We start from the raw sequence: 18843 nt of genomic DNA on the forward strand, positions 1-18843 counted from the left end.
AAAGAAAAAAAAAAAAAAAAGACTTGCAGAAAGGCGTCGGCATTGTTTCTGTTTAAAAGCAGTGGGCTGTCAGCTCGGCAGCGTGCGAGCTCTCCCTTTTAGCCAGGACACATTTCTCCCGCAGCTCTCCCTGCGCTCTGAACCGTGCTTAACCCAACAAGGCAGGCGAACGGCGCTGAAAGTTTTAATTGCCGGCATTTATCAGCAACTTCGGCGGAGGCGGCGGGGGTGCCCCCGCAGCCGCCGGCCGTGCACAAAGAGCCGGGCACCTGCCTGACCTTCAGCTCGGCCGGAGGGAGATGCCCACGGCCGGAACCCCCGGGCAGACAGCCCCGAGGAGCTCGGCTGTGCTTCCCTGCTCCCACTGCCTTGGGGGAAAACCTCGCCACAGGCTAAACTTTGTAAACACGGCGCGACGCCGCTCCGGGAGCGGAAGCCAAACGCGGCTGCGAAAACCGAGGATCCCCAACGCCGGCAGGGAGAGCTGGCAGCGACTCAGTGTTGGCAGCGCCCAGCCCTCCCCTCTGCCAGCCTCCCCTTCCCCTTTAAATAAACATCCGTGTACAAAGCAGAAGGCACGCAGGAACCCCCCCTTTCCCCTCGAAAAGGGATTCGGAGCCCGCTGGATGCGCGTCTGCCTCCGGTACCGGGGATGGGTCGGGCAGCCAGCACCGCCCGCAGCCGCGTCCGGAGACGCCACTTGGTGAAAAACAGCAAAAGTACCTTTTGAATTCTTCCGTCAATGTCCAAATAAATACATTTGGGCCGGTAAGTCGAGGAGGCAGATCCCATCTTGCTACAGCTGGGCTCTCCCCGGACTTGTTTCCAGTGTCAATCAGAGCGGAAAATCAGGTTTATCCTACCCGGCCGAGCCACCGCTGGCTGACAGTTTGGTGTCCCCGCTCTTCTGTATCCCACTGTACTCTCATTCTGGGAAGGTCCCTCCTCTAACATGCATGCATTTTGCTGTGCCTCTGTCTCTCTCTCTGCCACCTCCTTTTAGTTTTGCTTCCCTCCAAATCCAGCTGCCTCGGACTGGGAAAGGCACAGGCTCCAGATGCTGCCTGCAAGCCCCCTCTCCATTCCCATAGCAACAACCCCTCCTGGCTTTAAGGCTGAGAGCTGCTGGGCATCCGCATTCGGGCTCTGCCCCCGGGACTGACCAGCTCCTGTTATGCACAAGAATCCAGTGGCATTTGTCCCTCGGGGGGGCTGCGGAGGAGAAAAACCCTCCTTCAGCGGGGTGGTGAGAGATATAATTTGATTTTACGCTGAAATAGGACCGTAATTATTAGTTAGTGCCTCTCCTAGCGAGCTGCTTGCACGGTGACAAGCTCCCGTCTGGAAGTGCCCTGCGCTGGAAGTGTCCTTTCAGACACCCACTGCCAGCCAGGGCTTGGACCGTCTCAATCCAAACTCAGCAGCTCTATTTCCACATCCCTCCCGTTATCATTACAAGGACAGAAAGAGAAAAGCAGAAGCTCTTCCCCCCCCCCCCCCCCCCCCCCCCCCGTAAGCTCCAGCAGCACCAAGAAAGCACAAAGCCCGTGCTCTCGCCCACCGCCATCCGTGCCGCCCCCGGAGAGAAGGAATTTGTTATTTAGGGGAGCGAGAAGTCTCCTGGCAAAGGCGTCTGCCATGAGGAAGGCAGGAGGCAGCGGAGCCCCGGCGGTGTTCCCGGAGCAGATGCCGGATGCCATCAGCCCTGCCCGGGCTGTGCCGTGCTCCAATGCCCGGGGACCCGGAGCGGCGGCGGGCGAGGCTCCGGCACGGCGGGGACGGAGTTTGGGGACAGCAGAGAGGCTGTACAGGCAGCACACAGCCTGTCCTGCCAGCATGAACTCCCTGGGTTTTCCGGGGCTTTTGATGGACGGGCTGCAAAAGCTTTTATTGGCCTCTGGTGGGTGCTGCTCACCCTGCCCACCCCAAATCCTCCCTGCAGCCAGAGCGAGACAAAACTGATCCCGGCAGAGGCCAAGGGGCTTGGCTGTGGCTTGTCCTTGGCTGTGGTTTGTCCCTGGCTCCGGTTTGTCCTTGGCTGCCCCTGGGAGTGCAGACAGGGCTCTGCTGCTCTGCAAAGGGGATGTGTAGGGGCTGGGTGGGTCCCAGAGCTGCCCGGGGGCCAGAGCCGGGCTGACCTTTCAGGCTGAAGGCTGTGGTACTTCTAAAGCTCTCAAAACCAGCAGCAAGGTGGCTCTTTTGGGGAGTGCAAGGCTTTGCTTCGCATCCTTCCTCTGCCAGCTTGGAGCAGGCACTGGAAGTCTTTGAGGAGAGAGCCCTTGCCACTGCAGGGGCGTCCTGGGGGTTATCCTGTGGGCTGTGCTACAGCCCATCCCATATCCCACTAGCCACTCGACTATCCTCTAGGTTGCATTGCAGTCTGTCCCACAGACTATCCTATGAACTATCCCAGAGCCCAATCCCTCAGATTACTCCACAGGGGATCCCCATGGCTGTGCTGAGCTACAGCTTCTCCCACTTCAGCAGCCCTTCCACACCAACCCCGCTGCTTCTGAGCACCAGCCAGGACCTCTGTGACCCATCATTCCGTACCCTGCTCTGCTAAGCACTGCCTTAATCCTGTTTGGCTGTGATTCAGTCCTGAATTACTTGATTGCCCCAGCAGGTTCCTGAGGAAGATGGCTGTGATGACAAAAATGCGGCCATTTGGAAAGAGACAACAAGAACACTCACTCTGGGGGATGCACATGGGACATTTGGGATTGTAGAGGAGGATACTGAGCTCGCCCAGTGTGATCACCCACTCCAGGAGTGGTCGGACAACGTCACAGGTGCATTTCAGGGTTTGATCTCACTGAGATATCTAATGATCAGAGTCTCACATCAGCGAGACTTTTAGATTATTTCTTTTTTTTTTTCTTTTTAAATGTGACCGGCTTCTCCAGCCAGCAAAAAGACAAGCTCTGAAATCCAGGCGATGATCCTAGTCCTGCCTCTCCACTGTCCTTGTCCTATCTACTCCCTGTGTATTTAAAATTGTCTCTTAAGCACCAGCACACATCCCCCTCTCCCTAACTACATTAATACTTCTTGGAAAAACTGCTTTGCTGTAAAACTGCTATTGCTCTTTTCATGAACTTCATGTAGAAGCGAATCTTCAAAAGCTGAGCACTCAGAAATTATGACAAAAGCCTGATGCAATCGAAGACTCAATTCAAGCCCATGCCTGAAAGGAGATAACATTCATCGAAGAGAATGTGCAGCTCCAGCAGATCACTGCCTTGAGTTGGTTTAACCTTCCAGGGTCTCCTTCTTTCAGTATACGCTGGGCAACGTGGAGCAAAAGTTGTTGGGAAGCATTTTCCCATCTCATCAAATCCTTCAAATCTAAGACCAAACCCAAGCAGTACAGTGCCAGACAACGACTTTCCACCATTTGCCTTACAGGAATGTTTTGCCCAGCTCAGGGCAGCACCCGGCCCTTGTGCCCCTGACCACATCAGGCATTTCGCAGCTCTGCTTTGCCTCCCCTGAGCTGTTTACCAAGCCCAACACTCTTCACTCCGTGCACTCAACCCCTGGAATGTACCTTTTGGAGATCTGCAGGGCTCAAGCCTTGGGCCCAAGGACCTGGCAGTGCCCCAGCCAGACGCCACTTACCCCGGGGGGTGCTCCCAAGGAGAGAAAAAGGCACTTCAGCCTCCCAGCCCCGGCCTCAGCTCGGTGTGTGTGTAGCTCAGAGGCAGCTTTATTAGTGTTCCCGAGGTGTAACAGGAGGATGCTCAGTAAATTACCCTCGGAGCTGCTGCTGTGGAGGCACAACCCAGCCAGGCTGGCTTTGCACGGGCTGAGATCTCCCCCTGCTGCAAACCCTGCTCAGAGGGCCAGGGAAAAGCTTTAAGGATGGAAAGGGTTGCTCAAGTCACTCTCCATGCTGGCCTGGGCTTGGAGTGGCACCATTCCTGTCCCCTCGCATGTCTTTCTCTAGCCCAGAGGTCACTGTGCTGACACGGTGAGAGCACAACCCTCAGCCTCTCTGAAACCTGGAGGTTTTTTTTTGCTGCAGTCAAGAAATTCAGTGCCCCTTGCAACCTGCTGTGTGCACATCCAGACCTGGGCACTGCACAGCAGGGATCTTCAGAGGGATTGAGATGGGGGGGAAAGAGCCAGAAAGTGTAAAACTTTCAGTGAAAGATTCTGTACTTTGTAAAAAGTTTGCCTAGAATTAAAAAGAGAATACTATTTCTTTGAAATCAACTTTTTTTCCTTACCTATTCCATATCTAAGCCTTCAAGTGCTTTCTTTGCCCAACAATCCCTTCTCCTGCAGGTTCCATCCTTCTGCTGCAGGTCCCTTGCATGTGTCTGTCTGTCTCCATGTCCCCACAGGGCCCTGACCTGCTGCTTTACCTCTGCCAAAATTCCAGATTGCCTCTGGAGCTGGGAAGGCTTCCCTTTCCCTCCCACAGCTCCTCTTCTCCCTACTTCGCTCAGCCTTCTCTCCCTCTTTTCACCCTCTTTGGTGTTTTGCCATTTTTTGCTTCTAGGTGTGTTTTTTTTTTTTTTTCCCCTGAAGTCATGTAGGCTTTCTGCAGGAATTAACTTTCTGATTTATGCTTTTAACAGCCAAATGATGGCTGTGGCAGTGGGAGCTCCTCCATGCAGAGCACGACTGGCCTTTCCAGCCCAGCTCTCACTCCTCTCCAGAAACCCACAGAAAGAACATGGTATGCTGCACATGGAAATTTTACCTCACTTCTTTGTACATTCCTTTTATACCCTGCCAGATTTCCACAGGCCCAGTCCTGGAAGTGATCATATTGAATCTTAATTAGAGAATGACTAATTATTAATATTAGGACCTCTATAGGATTTGTCCACACTGGCCCTGAAAACCCTGGAAACACCTGAAAGTGGTGTTTGGCTGAGTTTAGGGTCATTCCCCCTGTGTCCTGACCCTCTGAACCCTTGTGAAACATCCCTCTCTATCCCTGTATTGTACCACCATGAATTACAGGAGCAGGGCATTTATTCTTGTAGGGGTTTTTTGGTTTGTTTTTTTTTTTTTTTCTTGTTTTTTAACTAATTAATTGCCAACTCTGTAAGGCTGGAGTAAATATACAGCCGTACATTTAAAATTAATTATATATATGTGTGTATATATATACTATGGGTTTAAAAAAAGTTTTTGAGTAGTTTCTAAACTTCCAAAACATATTTATTATGATTATTCTACTTGTAACTTTTTTTTTTTTTTTAAATAAGGGGAGAGAAAGGTTGACCTCCCCACTCAACAGCACAGCTCTCCACCTCACTCCTGGCTCCAGCCCCGTTTTTTGGGTCCTGTTGCTCACCCCAGCCCCATTCCCAGTCCATGCAGTACAGCCACGCTCACTGTCATCCTGGTTTCCATGGCAAAGCCCCAGGAACGTGGGCTGGAAGGGAGCTGTGACATCTGACGTGGCTGGTCTGGGGCACTGGGGTGCAGGAGCGGAGCTCTGTGGGCGGGAGGTGTGGGATTACTCACTCGGGAACCAGCTCTGCTGTTTAATCCAGCAGCCTTGGCCACCTCGCTGATAATTCTGCCTTCATTCTCTTCACAGCTCTAGGGAAAATTCTGGTCCCTACCAGGAATTCTCGCTGTGTCTCCACGCTCAGAGCCAGTTAATAGGCTCAGATCTCGTGGAAGTGAGAGCAGCCACCCCTGTTACCTCACAAATATCTGTGTGTGTGCAGTGCTGGCTTGGAGAAGAGCAGACTCAAGCCACTGGCAATCCTTCCATTTTATAAAGCACTTGTCCAATACAGCATCTGGCACTTCTTGGCTTTTCTCTTTTGTCTACTGAGGGAAAAAAAAACTTCTCCTGCTCTATGTTAGCAGTTTTTCCAGTGATCTGTTTTCTAGAACACTTGCAGTACCTGGCAGGTCCCAGGTTGGTTTCCTGAAGGTCTCCCAGGGGTGCAGACCCATTGCCTTTCCCTGCTGGAGGTGGAAGGGGCTCACTCTCCATTCACTGTAGCATTTCCTTTCACTATAGCAGAGGCACCAGGTCCTTGGCGCAGCCCACCCTCCATCCTGATTCCACTTTCCATCACCTCCAGGAGCCACAGGACCCCAGGAATCTCCATGCCATGGCGTTCCAACAGAGAGCCTTGGCTGCCCTCCTTTCCACTGCAACCTCTCCACTTGATTTTCAGCCTCCCTTCCCTCTCTGCTTTCCATTTCCTACCTCTTTGTGTCCCACTGCCATCTCCTCAATCCAGCTGTCTGCTCCTAGGCTTTCATTTAAAGTAGGAGAGAGCCAAGAATCCTGTCCCAGGCACCTCTGCAGGACTTGGAGCTTGCAAGGCAAAGCACACACGCACACAGACACACACAGGGGCCGCAGCTGGCTGCTAATGACCCTGCTGCATCCCTGGGACAGAGCTGCTGGGAAAGCCCAGCTCAGAGCTGTGTTTTTATAAGGTTATGGAAGGAATTAAGAGACCCAACTGAAACTTTCAAGAGCTGATGAGAAAAAAAAAAAATAAATAAATGAAATTAAGTGTGCCTGGAGTCACCCACTAGATCATTTAGAGGGAGGATGGCCAAGAAGTGGAAAGATCAATTCCCTCCACTGGGCAAGGTTGGCTCATGCTCTTGGCAGCAGAGTCTTTGCAGGGGTTGCAGCCCATGATCCCAGACTGGGGAGAAGGGATGTATGGCTCGACTTAGAGAAAAGAAGAAAGCTGCCTGGCATTTTATGTGGTGCGGGAAAGTGAAGTTGCTTCAGATGCCTGTTTTGGGAGGCTGCCATGTGAGCAGCTCGGAGCTGTGCAGTGACTCACTGTAAATCAGCTCCTCCATCTCCCTGACAAGCAGACCTCAGACACCCCAAAGTCTTGCCAACCCAAAGATTAACCCAAAAATTGAGGGCTGCTGGTCCTGGTGCCAGCCTGATGCAATCTTCCCCGCAGTTCACAGAGGGGACGGGGGTGTCTGGGCCAAAAACCCGGCATGGGCAGAGCACGAGGTGATCATTGCTGCATCCCTGACTCATCCCTGGGAGCCTCCTTGTCTGCAAGCTGCTGATCAGGCCCTCCAGCAACATCAGGAGCAATGGCTGTGAAGTGTGTCACTGCTGGGGGCTGCTTTTCAATGGGTGGGAGATTGTCCCTCAGCTGCATCACTCCAGAGACAGTCATCTGGAATTCCTGGGGGGGTCAAGCAGACTTTGCACAGTTCTTTGCAGTACGTAAAAAAATTACACTTTCTGTGTTAACATTTTAAAAATACCAGTCTTCATAAACAGCTAGATAACCTCTCAGATGGATGACATTTTTTTCTGTGATGTAGGTATTTTCTCATATTCGTTCTGTTTGTGCAGTGCTGTTTCCATCAACAGGCAGAGGAACATTTTCTCAATTGAAGAGATTAAAGAGTCTCAGCTTTTAGGGAGGGAGGCCAAAAATCCGCCACAGAATCCATGTAAAAAAGATGACAAAAGCCTCCAGTAGCACTGAAAGCGTCTGATCTGCTCTGCCAGAACATTTGAAGCCAACATGAAATGGGGACAATTTTAAATAAATTCCCAAAATTATAAGTACTTGAGTGTCACTTTTCCTGGGAGTCACACGACTCTCCAGAGCGTTCTTACCATCTCCAAAAACCACAGGTCATGACCAAAGGAACTGAAAAGATTGGATGACAAATCATTACTGCCTGCCTTCAAATAACACATTTGTGGCTCTTCTTTTTGGTTGTCTCCTCTTTACTGAACCTGACTGTTCATCCATGTCAGGTACATAAGATTCCCTCTAGAACTCCAGAGAGCCAGAAACTCTCACTGAGGAAAATTGAACTGAGATTTTCATGCAGTAAGATAGTCCAATTTCCTGAGGAAACGGTAAACATCATGGATTAATGGCATGGTCAGGAGGGAGGGCAGCACTGAAGAAAGGCAGAAAATGAAATGGAAGTAGCTTATGGGGGGAGGGAGTGCCTCATACAGAACTTGAATTTTATTTTATTTTTGGATTACTTTTAACTCTGCTTTCTCCAGCCTCCAGTTGATTGGACACAGATCAGGTTTTCACCCCAGGGCTGGGTTTCAGCCCCTCCCCATATCTCCCCTTCCCTCCTGCACCCTCCTTTTCTTAGAGGTGGCCCCAGCCAAACCTTTTAGTGAGAAGCTTCTTCCAGAGGGGCTTTGTTAGAGACTGGACCCTCTCCAGTCACACTCCAACACAGCTGAAGCTGACGGTCCTTCATCCTTCTCTTTCTCCTTTTCCCTCATTTTTGAATGGATTTCACTGGATTCACTTTTTTTCTTTTTTCCCTAAATCCTTTCCTCTCACCTTCAGCTGCTTCCCCACAACCTGGACACGGGGTGTGAAGGCTTTCCTCTCCTTGGACCTTAGCCCCTGCCTAAAAGATTCCAGTAGGGCAGGAAGGAGGTTTTCAGACAAGAAACTGAGATCAGGAACAAGAAACTGAGATCTAGGAACTGAGATCAAGGACGTACAGAAATAATCACACAGAAATAAAATGAAAACCCAAGAGCCCTTCACTAAAAAGGGCACAACGTTGTGCCCAGCTCTTTTCTCCAACCCCACGCCTTTTTCCTGCACTTTTACTCGTTTGTTTTCCCCTGGTGCTGTTCCATCATCACCATCATCTCCTCTGGCCACTGCTCTGCTCCCCACTCTCTGCCTCGCTGTCCTCACCTGCCAGGGAGGAAGGGGCTCCCCACTCTTCCCCCTGCCCCACTTTATCCCAGGGGTGCAATCTCCCTTCCATTTGCCATCCAGCCCTTCTGCCAGCACAACCACCAGCTCTCTGCCTCCCTCTGCCCCCGGAATTGTGTCCAGGGGCAGCAGCAAAGCCCCAGAGCCAGAATCACTCAGCAGCCCAACAGGATTCCTGCAGAGCAACCCAAGCCCTGCTTACTTTGGAGCGGGCGCGCGCCTGACCCTGGCGCTAGGGAGAGAGCCAAAGGCAACACAGCACTTTGTTTCTCTTAATAAAATGGTGCTTTTGGGCTGTTTGATTCCTCCACACTGCTCTCCCTTCCTCCCTCCCCAACACATCACTTTCCCAGGGTGAGTGGCTGAGGCTGGAGTTGTGTTTGAAGAAGAGGAGCTGCTGCTCAGTGGAGTGCCCGGGTTGTGTGCAGGTCTGTGAGCACACCCATGTCTGAGAGTCTCTGCAAACCTGAAGGCATAACCTGAACTATGAACAGGCTTTCCTTCCCCCTCAAACACACACACACCACTGGGACTGGTGGTGGCTCCGTGAATTAAATATTGCTGGCGTGGTACAGCATCACGTTGCAACAAACATCACAGTTAGCATTGCTGAATATTAATTTTAGGAATTCCCACTGAGTCCTCTGCAAGGAGACACAGACCTCCAACAAGATTAAGAGATCCCAGCACTACCCATGAGGAGCCTCACACTCTCCTCGTGTCTTTGGAATCCAGTTTTTCCCCAGGGCTGCCTCTGCTGTTCCCTGGGTGCATCTCCTCCCTGTTTCTTTGGCCATGATCCCTTGGGAGCCCGCTGGCTGCAGAAACCAGCTCTGCCTCTCACTCCTAAGGTGAGGAGGTTTAAACTCGAGCAAATCCTCCTGAGACACAAAGCCCATCACTCAGGATCAGTTTGTGAAAGCATCCTGCCCTTGGCATATCCCAGCCCAGCCTCCAAAAGAAGCAGGAGCTGCTGCAGGGCAGCTCAGAGGCCTGCACAGGCAGTGCCCAGCAAAGGCTGCTCCAAAACAACCCAGGATTTGACTCTGGGTGAATCGAACTGTAATTCACAAAGTAATTGCCTGGGCAAACTTGCTTGAAAGCAGACTCACACCATAGAATACTAAACCTGCATGGAAGGCATGCACTGCTACATTAATTTATTTTTTTTTCCCTAAAAAATAAGACCAGCAAGGCAGTTTATCATGAGGGTGGGTTTTTTTGGCTGTTGTTCCAAGCAGAACCCATTTATGTGGACAATTCAATGTGCTTGAAAAACAGAGACAGCAAAAACAACGCAGAAGGCAGCTCCTGATGTTTACAGAGATGCATAAGGTGAATGTACCAGAGCTGCTAATCATACCCTTTGACTGCTTTTATGCGTCTGGGAAGAAAACCCTGGTCTCCTGAAAAAAACCCTGTGTATGGGAAGCAGTCTGCATTTTGGAATAACATTTCCCTTTTGATGACACAGAGGAATGACATTTGACAGATGCATTATTTTATTAGAGGATTTCAAGCAGGCAAACAGGAGGGCTTTGTTTTCCCTGTTACTGTAAGTCTTACATCATCTGCAACCTTTCTAGCAGGAGGTCTCATTTCAAATGACAGCGAACACTGTTCTGAGAAATGCACGTGTTAGTTCTGCTTCAGATGTTCACGGGATTTCATCCATTCTAGCTCCATTTCTAGGTGCTTTGCTGGTGATGGACTTCACCCTCCTCAAAGGATTATTTGCTGACACCTGGGGTAAATTTAGAGCTACATCATGTGCCTGACAGGGATTTGTATAGGAATTTAATCTATCTAATTTAGGTCTAACACAGGTATCAGTCCTAAACCAAATCTCCCTGGGCTTCTCTGCCTTCACTCCAGATTTGTCAGTCACCCTGGTTCTGCCTTTTTGGGCTGGTGACATCTATTTTGAGAACTGCTACTGTGAAAATCAGAGCAAGGAAACCCAAAGGTTTCTATTTTTCTCTGCTCTTTCAGCAATTGCACATATTTACAGGCAGACACACAAACCAGCTGTGATAGTGGATCTCCCTTGGTGGCAAGCAAGTGAGCAAAATCTGGAAGAAAGAGTATGCTCCTGAGACATTTTTTGACCTCTTTTGTTCCTTTTTAACCATATTTTCTTCCCTTCATGTAACTGAAAAGCTGCAGCCAGAGGGGCAGGAAGATTTTCTAAAGACTTTTAACAGCAACGGCTAAATTGAATCCCATTGTTACCTCTCAGTATAAAACTAAACCTGCAGATTCTGCCACAGGAGGACACAACATTCAGCTGCTTCCAACCAGATGATCCCAGCAATTTAAGAATAAAATTCAGAACCTGCTGTACTTACTAAGCTAAAGCCTCATGTGGCCTGTGGTGAAATTGGGTGACTCAGACTCGAATATAATACCCTGTCCTTGCAGCAGAAATAACAGCAGTGTGTTCGGTGGAAGATTCAGAGGGAACTCACCCCTTGCAAGGCTTTTGCCTGTTCCATTCAGCTGTGATGGGCTGCCCACACCAAAAACCCTTCACATCACAGGGAAGAGAAGGTGAGAACACAGAAATTATTGATCACTTTGTTTCACCGTAGGAACTCAGGCTGCTGCTTCCTGTTCTGGCCCCAACGCTGGAAGCAGCTGCTGGTTTCTGAATAACCCATGAAATTCAGACCACCTGTTCAGGGTTTAGGTACCAGATAAACTGAAAATAACTCCAGCCTTGTAACAACGTTCCAAAGTTCATTCTTACATGGCAGCACATGTGAAATGGGTTTAGTGTCCTCCTCTGATGAAACAAACAACTGGAGCAAAGGGAACATTGAGGAACTGTGGGGTTTTGTCAGCTGCTTTGTAAGAGGAGGAGGGAGAGAAACCCTACCCCAGGATCATAATGAGGTGAAGAAAACATCCTTGAAATCCTCAGCATTAAGCAGAGCATCAAGAGACTTGGCACACATTTGTGTAGCTGATCTCCTGATGCAGGAGTTGAGCAGGATCCTGAACTACGCTGAAGAAAGTTTGGCTTTTGTATTCCCAGTTTACAGAGCAGTCAGTGGTTCACTGCAGCCAAAGGGTAACTGGTAGACAGAGGAATTACAGAGGGAAAAACAAAACAAAACAAAAAATACCCCAGGCATCCTGAAATATGCTGAAGAAAATTTGGTTCTTGTATTCCCAGTTTACAGAGCAGTCAATGTTTCACTGCAGCCAAAGGGTAACTGGTAGACAGAGAAATAACAGAGGGGAAAAAAGAACCCCAAACACCCACAGTTGATGCCAATTATCTCCTTATTCCAAACTGGAAAATAACCAACAGAAGGGAGACAAAGGAGGAAACAACTAACACTTTCTAACAATCCCAGTTTATTAAACTCTGAGGCAGTGACACACATAACCCAGCACTTAAGGTCACTGGACATGAGACTGAATTCTACCAGCAGTTAAATCCTCCCCTTCCCCCTCCCAGCCATAAGGATGACAGTCACATTTTTAACTCAGCATGGCAGCAAATCCAGTTCAAGGTCCCCAGAGCAGCAGACACAACCCCCGGGAGTGACTGCAGTCCCTGTAGGCTGTGACAGCAGGGCAGGATGTGTCCCCACCATCCCCTGGCTGGTTCAGCAGAGAGCAAAACAAAACCAAACCAGCCCTGCTCCAAGGTGAAAAGGGCATAGGTCAGCAATCAGAACATCCTATCAGAGTTGGGGACAAATCATTAAATAATCTAATCTAACCACTTCCATAATACACGGGCCAGAAATTTAGAAATTTACTTCAGACCAGAGGCCACCATTACCAATCCTGGGCCTCATCATTTGACGGAATTGTAATCAATCCTCCCCAAATTAATTCCGTATGAAAACCATCAGCCTCCAGCAGAGCTCTAAACACCCTCTGATTTAATTCACACCATCTTACACCTGCCTCATCCTGAGCAGCATTGTTTTGCACAAACAACCCCAGGCATCAGTCGCTGCAGAAACTTCCCAGCATCAACCAAAGAACCCTGAGCCTAAACACGACGGGTTCAGCCAGAGTCTGAGGCAGCACAGCTTTGGCACAAACACATGTGGAGGATTCCCACTGTTATTTCTAAGGATGTTATGCCAGAAGCACATGCAATGATCTCCTTAAAGGAATGGCAGAATTTCCTTCTGGAATTTCCCTTACTAGCAAAGCACACAGGATTAAGTCTTGGTGCACGGAGTGGGTTCGCAGAACTTACAGGCAGGAAGAGTCTCAAAGCAGCTTGTGGACACCACACTGCTGTCCCTGCTACTTATTTACCTTCTTCCCACCCTAAAAATCCCTCCCACATAGACACCCCCCTCCTGCCCCCCCTGCAGCTTGTCCAGCAACAGCAACAAATTCACAAAGATTTTCACAAGGGAAGCTCCTGCTCCCCATCAGGCAAAACAGAAACTGGGATTTGAGCCTCCCTTCTTTTACAAGGCAGCCCAGCTATTCTTTGCCTATTCCTATGAGGCACCTTGGGCACATTTTGATCAGAAATTCTGTAACCAGAAGTTGTTTTCCTCTCCAGTCAGTTTTTCCCCAGAGCATCTGTGGTTTGGACATTGTGTGGCAGAGGCACAAAAACCCCCTCAAATATTTTAATAGAATCAAGACAATAAATGCTGGAGATGATCAGAGCTAGAGAGAAAGGGTGAAGCTTTGCCATGCCAATTTCTTATACACTGAAGAGCAAGCAAAGCTGACAACAAAAAAAGTCACCTTAAAAGTCACCACAGGAGCCACACTCAGCCCCTGACTCAGGCAAATGTCCCAGCAGGGATGCGCGTCCTTCCAACCAGTAAATGGAGCACTTCTTCATGGAGATTTAAAAGATAAAGTACTCAACAATTCTCTGTTTAGAACAGAAACTATTTTTATTCAACACAGGATGGTGAACGGATAAAATTCACAATAATCAGCATTAAAAAAACCCAACAAACCAACCCAGCAGTCACATTTAATTTTGGCTGTACCTACTGGTCACTCACATTTTTACATACAAAATTTTGTCAGTCTTGCCCATTTCCAGATTAATGGATCTAGACACCTGATACTAACAAAACACACAATTTATTCACTATTTGGGGGACTTTCAATTTTTTTTTTAAAGGAAACCAAATCTTTATCTTTTTGTCCAACAAATTTGTAGCTTGGAGGGAACTGAAATGTAATCTGTCATTATCCCAAGTCACTGCAGTGCAAAAGCTATTCAAATAAATAAATAAATAACAGCAGCAGCCCCAGTGAGTAAGACCCAAAACACACTTAAATATCTTCAGAAATACAACCAAAAGCTTTTAAACCTCAGACTTCAGCCCACAGGGAACAGCTTCTCAAAATCTGAGCGCAGCAGAGTTTGAACTGTTTCAGTAAACTGGAATAAAGCTCTACACGTATTTTTGGGGAAAGGGATTGGAACTTCTGGCTCAAGTGGTTCTCCATCCATCTCTCCCTCCCCACACAGGCACTGAAGTTGTGCCAGGACAGCTGTTTTGGGGTTGCAATGTTATTTTTGCCCCATCAGAGGCTGTTTCAGCAGTGCCCCAGGCTCTGTCTGGTTGAGTAAGGAGCAGTTTGACATTCCAGGAGCAGTTTCCCATCCCAGGAGAATGGAAGTCCTTTCAAGTAACACTGCTGCACAGTTCTGTCTCATTTAACCACAGCCCAAGCACAGCACAGATTGCTGAGTTCACATGTTGAGCATCCCCCTTGGTTTACTCAAAATGTGTGAGGTCAACCTTCCACCAGGTAAGTGCAGGGACAGGACCCTTCTAGAGCTCCCTGCAAGGACCTGGCACCTTCCCGAAGTCCCTGTGGGTCTGAGGTCATCCCTGCACCTCTGCTCAGCAGAACAGATAAAAACGAGCTCATTCTGACACTGTCCAGGTCAGCATGAAGCACTTGTGCTCCAAAAGTGCTGGATCAAACCAGTGAAGCAACTCAAAGACCGAGTAGGTACAAAACAGCCCTGGAAATTAAGTGTTACCAGCAGCTGATGGGACATTCCTGAATATTTTGCAGGGCTTTTAAAGTGTTTTGCTAGTCAAGACTCTTGCACTGTCTCACAAAACTTAAGAGCATAGAGCAAGACAAAGGCCTAGAGCTTTAATAAATACAGTTAAGGACAGCACACAGTTTAAGTTACCAAATCTTTGTGATCTAAGTATAAACACCCCATACAAAAAAGAAGATTGCTTTTCACAAAAAGATTCCTTTTCACAAAAAGATTTCCTATCCCAAAAAAATAAAAAATAAATCACAGAAACATTCTGTTTGCAAAGCAGACAGCTGTACAAAAAAATGATACGTACTGAAGACATTAAACCATCAATTTTCTGGGTAGCACTCGCTACTCAAATGTTCTCTTACAAACTACCACCCACACAGGTAATTTTTCTTCCCTAGTATTTTGGCTCCAAATCTGAAACCTGGAGCCACTTGAGAGAGATTTCTGGATATTAAGGCCCAGATCTGACAATGACTTCCACTTGCACACACCAGCACTGAAAGCCAACAGAGAGCCCTGTGCCTGTGGGCACCAAAGCAGCTCCACCTGCTCAGTCCTGTGGTGCTCAGGGCAGTTCACAGCTCTGTGCCACCCCAAAGAAACCTCTCTCATGTCAGCCCAGCCCAGCCCAGCAGAGCAGCACAGTTCTGGGACGTTTGCACAGCCAGTTTATAATGCCCTGAAAAATCATTAGAGCCCTCACTGGAAATTTTGACTCATAAACTGCTTTTTGTTGCTCAGGACTCCTGGTTTTTTTGCATAATCCTAATGGAGGACTAACATCCATCCAGAGGATCTGTGAAAACTGCTAACTGCAGTACGCAGCCAAGAGTAAATTCTAGTTTATAACCCACCAAAAGGCTAGATGCTGTCCTTGGGAAGTAGTACTGTAGCTAAAAGCTAATAATACAGTGGGTTGGTTATTGTCTGAGCAGCTTCAAATACTAATAGCAGCACATCTTAATAACCAGCTGATATTGTCCTCTATAAAGTGATGCTCTCAGTGTACACAAGATGACATAAGAGACACATACTTTGCTCACTGACACTGGCACAGTCACTCTGAGACTGTTAAAATTTCAACTTCCTCCTGTGCTCTAGCTTTGCCTTGATTTTTGGCAAATACAGAGTTTCGCAGTTTCAATTAAAAACATCCTATCAAAAGAAACAAAAAAGGCACTTGGTATTTCTCTTTGGCTCAGTCAAGGCCTGTTGCTGAAACCTTCCCGAAGTCCCCATCTCTTCCTCTGATGAACAGTTGCCATCCTGAGGTACTTATACATGTGCAAAAATCAGAGCTTCAGGGATTTACCAGCTGCTCCCAGTAAACCTGCAAGGCTCCTCACCACACAGAGACTCTTCAAACACAGAATAAGGTGTTTGGTTTTACAGGGAAGAGCTCCATCCACTGGCACACTGCTTATCCCAGCTCTGGTCTTGTAGCTCAGTGCTCTTTGAACCTGGGGAAGAACAGCAAGCAGGCAGGAAAAGCTGAGGTGTGAGGCAGAACAGGCACCAGAAGGCAGGATCCAGCCCCTGCTGTGCAGTTTTCTATTCTCTCCATTTTACTTCTCCAAAATTCTATAATCATAGGGCTCAATTTAGATTTTGGGTATTAATTCAGTGGATTGTCTTTTCTTTTCTAAATTCAAAATACTGTAAATTCAGAGTCACCCTTTTCTTTAAGGAGAACTTTTGGAAAAAGTTACATTTCAAACTACTATTAAACACAGGGCAGGCAATTCCCCACCTGCACAATGAAACCCATGGAGGATTAAATATTTGGGGGAAAAACCCCACAGAGACTGTGACAGAGGTGTTTCCAGATATTTTTCAAAAGAAGATGTTCTAAAGGAAAATATCCATGATTTGAAAACATCAAACTGAGGTTACTCGTTTGAAGCAGAATTCAAACAGACAGAAATGGTTAAAAAACCTTAACATGTCCAGTCTGCATTTAGGTATTATGGGATAAAGGTTGGAGCTGATCTTGGAGGTCTTTTCCAACCTCAGTGATCATTTATGACTATGTATGGAAGGCTCTGAAGTGTGTTTTCAAAGCGTTATTAAAGAGCAGCAGCCATACAAAACACTTACAGGGTGTGATCTGCGTGACACTGAAGTTCCTTCTGGATAAGACGGAGTAAGAGCTGCAAATACAATCACAAAATCTCCTTTAATATCATCCAGATAAACAAGAAGCAGAATTACTCTTTGTTATTTGGAGAGTTTCTCACTTGAAACGTTACCCTGTAATACTGAATTTTTTAAAAAATAAAGATTTACAGATACTCAGTAATATGTGGAAGAGGAGCTTTCACAATAAGCAGGCAAGAGGAAAATAATTTCCTTTTTGTGTCTGAGAGGTCAATTTCTTCACAAAAACCACAATGGTTACTTTACCAGCAAATGGGTAAAGAAACCAGCAGAGGGACCCCGAGACTTCAAGAAAACGCGTCAAAAAGAAATTTTGGAGCATGGAAGCTGCTATTCCCAAAAAACAACCCTGTGTGTGAAAAGCTTTAATCCCACAATTAATCAAGGTGAGTACAGACAGTCACATTTGCTTGTCTGGGCAGCATCAGGGCTTACAAGTGCATTTTAAAGGGATTATTGAGATATTAGCAGGAAAGTGATTTTACAAATACAATTTGGAGGTTCTCATGTTCATTAAAGACAGAATTGGAGCTTTCACTCCAATTCCTCACTATTTCACTGAGGTTATGTTATCCTCAGAATCTCACTATTATAAATATAACTTTGCTCACTGTTTTAAGTATGAATGTTTTGAGAAGTTAAACAGTTTCAGAGGCACAGAAGTGGCGAGGAGTGACAGAACTGAACACCACATAAGAGGTTAAATCCCCCTCCAGGTATCCCTGGAGAAATAATATTTGAACGTAGGTATCCACATGCTGCACTGCAAAAACCAGGAAGAGTAGAACAGTTATGCAAAAAAAGGATTTATTACAACTGCAGAGTCCAACCTCTCAAAACCAGACCTTTGCAAAGGCATTTTAATTGATATTTTCATTTTAATTAGTAACTGTAAGAGAAAAACCAATGAGAACTTTATCTAGGGAAAATATCACAACCTCCCAAGCCTCACTTTGCAGCATGAAACACCAAACACTGAGACCAGCACAAACCAGGATTTGCTGCTGTGGATAAAGCTGCTGACTATCAGTGGCAACACACTTCAGCTATTAACTTATACAATTTATTTATTTAATTTCCCGGGAATTACTCCTGAACATAAAAAAACCAAACCAAACCAAACCAAACCAAACCAAAACAAAAAAAACTTTTAAAGTTGGGGTTTAATTTGAATGTAGGGGAAAAAAAAAAACCCTCAGCTGTAACTCAAAAGGCTTTCTGATTTTCTAGTGTCAGGAAGGGAATGGCGTGACACTCTCAGCTCCTCTGCAGGAGCCCAGGGCTCAGTGCTTTGGACCAAGCCACCACCTGCGTGATTTTTTTTTCCCCAAACATCTGCTCCTGGTTACTGTGAAAAGCCAGGATTGCCAGTTCTTCATCTCACTTAGTACAGCTGTTTCAGGGCCCATCTGGAATATGTGATGTATTAACTTTCAACAGCTTCATTATCAGGGTGATTTTGGTGATACAGTAATGTAGGAAAGCATTCTTTATGGCTTTGATGAACTGGCTTTAAAGAAAACAGAAGTGATTCTTCCGTGAGTGGAATTGAGGCAACTTCTAGGTTTAAATATGAAGGCTTACTTGCAATTATGCCTGCCCTAAGCTGCTCAGCCAGCAATTAACAGCTGGCTATTTGCTCAGGAATTGAAGTGCATCAGATCTGATCTGCACTTTTCATTAAAATTAGATGAGAATTTCAAAACGAGCAAATTTGCTGTTAGACTGAGAATCTCCTACACCACTGGAAGTCTAATACAACATGGAATATTGATATGGCAAAAGGAAAATTTGCATTTTGAGGTAGTTTAGCACAGAGGAAATACATATAATCTAAATTTTTAGACTTACTAGCAAGGCACATGCATCTGCCACCATGAGCATGTAAAACACATTGTTCCAACCAGAAGGGGAAATAAGGCCAGCCAGGAGAGGCCCCAAAGCTGCACCTAAAATATAATATTGGCATTATATTTT

The 18843-nt window shown here is 47.1% G+C and overlaps 2 protein-coding genes across 5 annotated transcripts in view; both read right to left on the bottom strand.

Moving 5' to 3' along the window:
- The window catches only part of PDE9A (phosphodiesterase 9A), a 51092-nt gene extending 50097 nt beyond the window's left edge, over positions 1-995 (bottom strand). The window contains exon 1 of the mRNA XM_066177098.1: positions 724-995. Coding sequence (XP_066033195.1) covers positions 724-792 — 69 coding nt within the window. The 5' untranslated portion in view covers positions 793-995. The remainder of the gene's footprint in view (positions 1-723) is intronic.
- A 12574-nt stretch (positions 996-13569) lies between these two features.
- The window catches only part of SLC37A1 (solute carrier family 37 member 1), a 35857-nt gene continuing 30583 nt past the window's right edge, over positions 13570-18843 (bottom strand). For all 4 annotated transcript variants that reach the window (XM_066177104.1, XM_066177105.1, XM_066177102.1 and 1 more), the window contains 3 exons: positions 18718-18815; positions 16807-16859; positions 13570-16169 (listed from right to left, as the gene is read on the bottom strand). In XM_066177104.1, coding sequence (XP_066033201.1) covers positions 16154-16169; positions 16807-16859; positions 18718-18815 — 167 coding nt within the window. In that variant the 3' untranslated portion in view covers positions 13570-16153. The remainder of the gene's footprint in view (positions 16170-16806; positions 16860-18717; positions 18816-18843) is intronic.

Source organism: Chamaea fasciata, unplaced genomic scaffold, assembly GCF_029207755.1.
Source record: "Chamaea fasciata isolate MVZ Bird 193981 ecotype frontalis unplaced genomic scaffold, bChaFas1.0.hap1 SCAF_2, whole genome shotgun sequence".
NCBI classification, from domain to species: domain Eukaryota; kingdom Metazoa; phylum Chordata; class Aves; order Passeriformes; family Sylviidae; genus Chamaea; species Chamaea fasciata.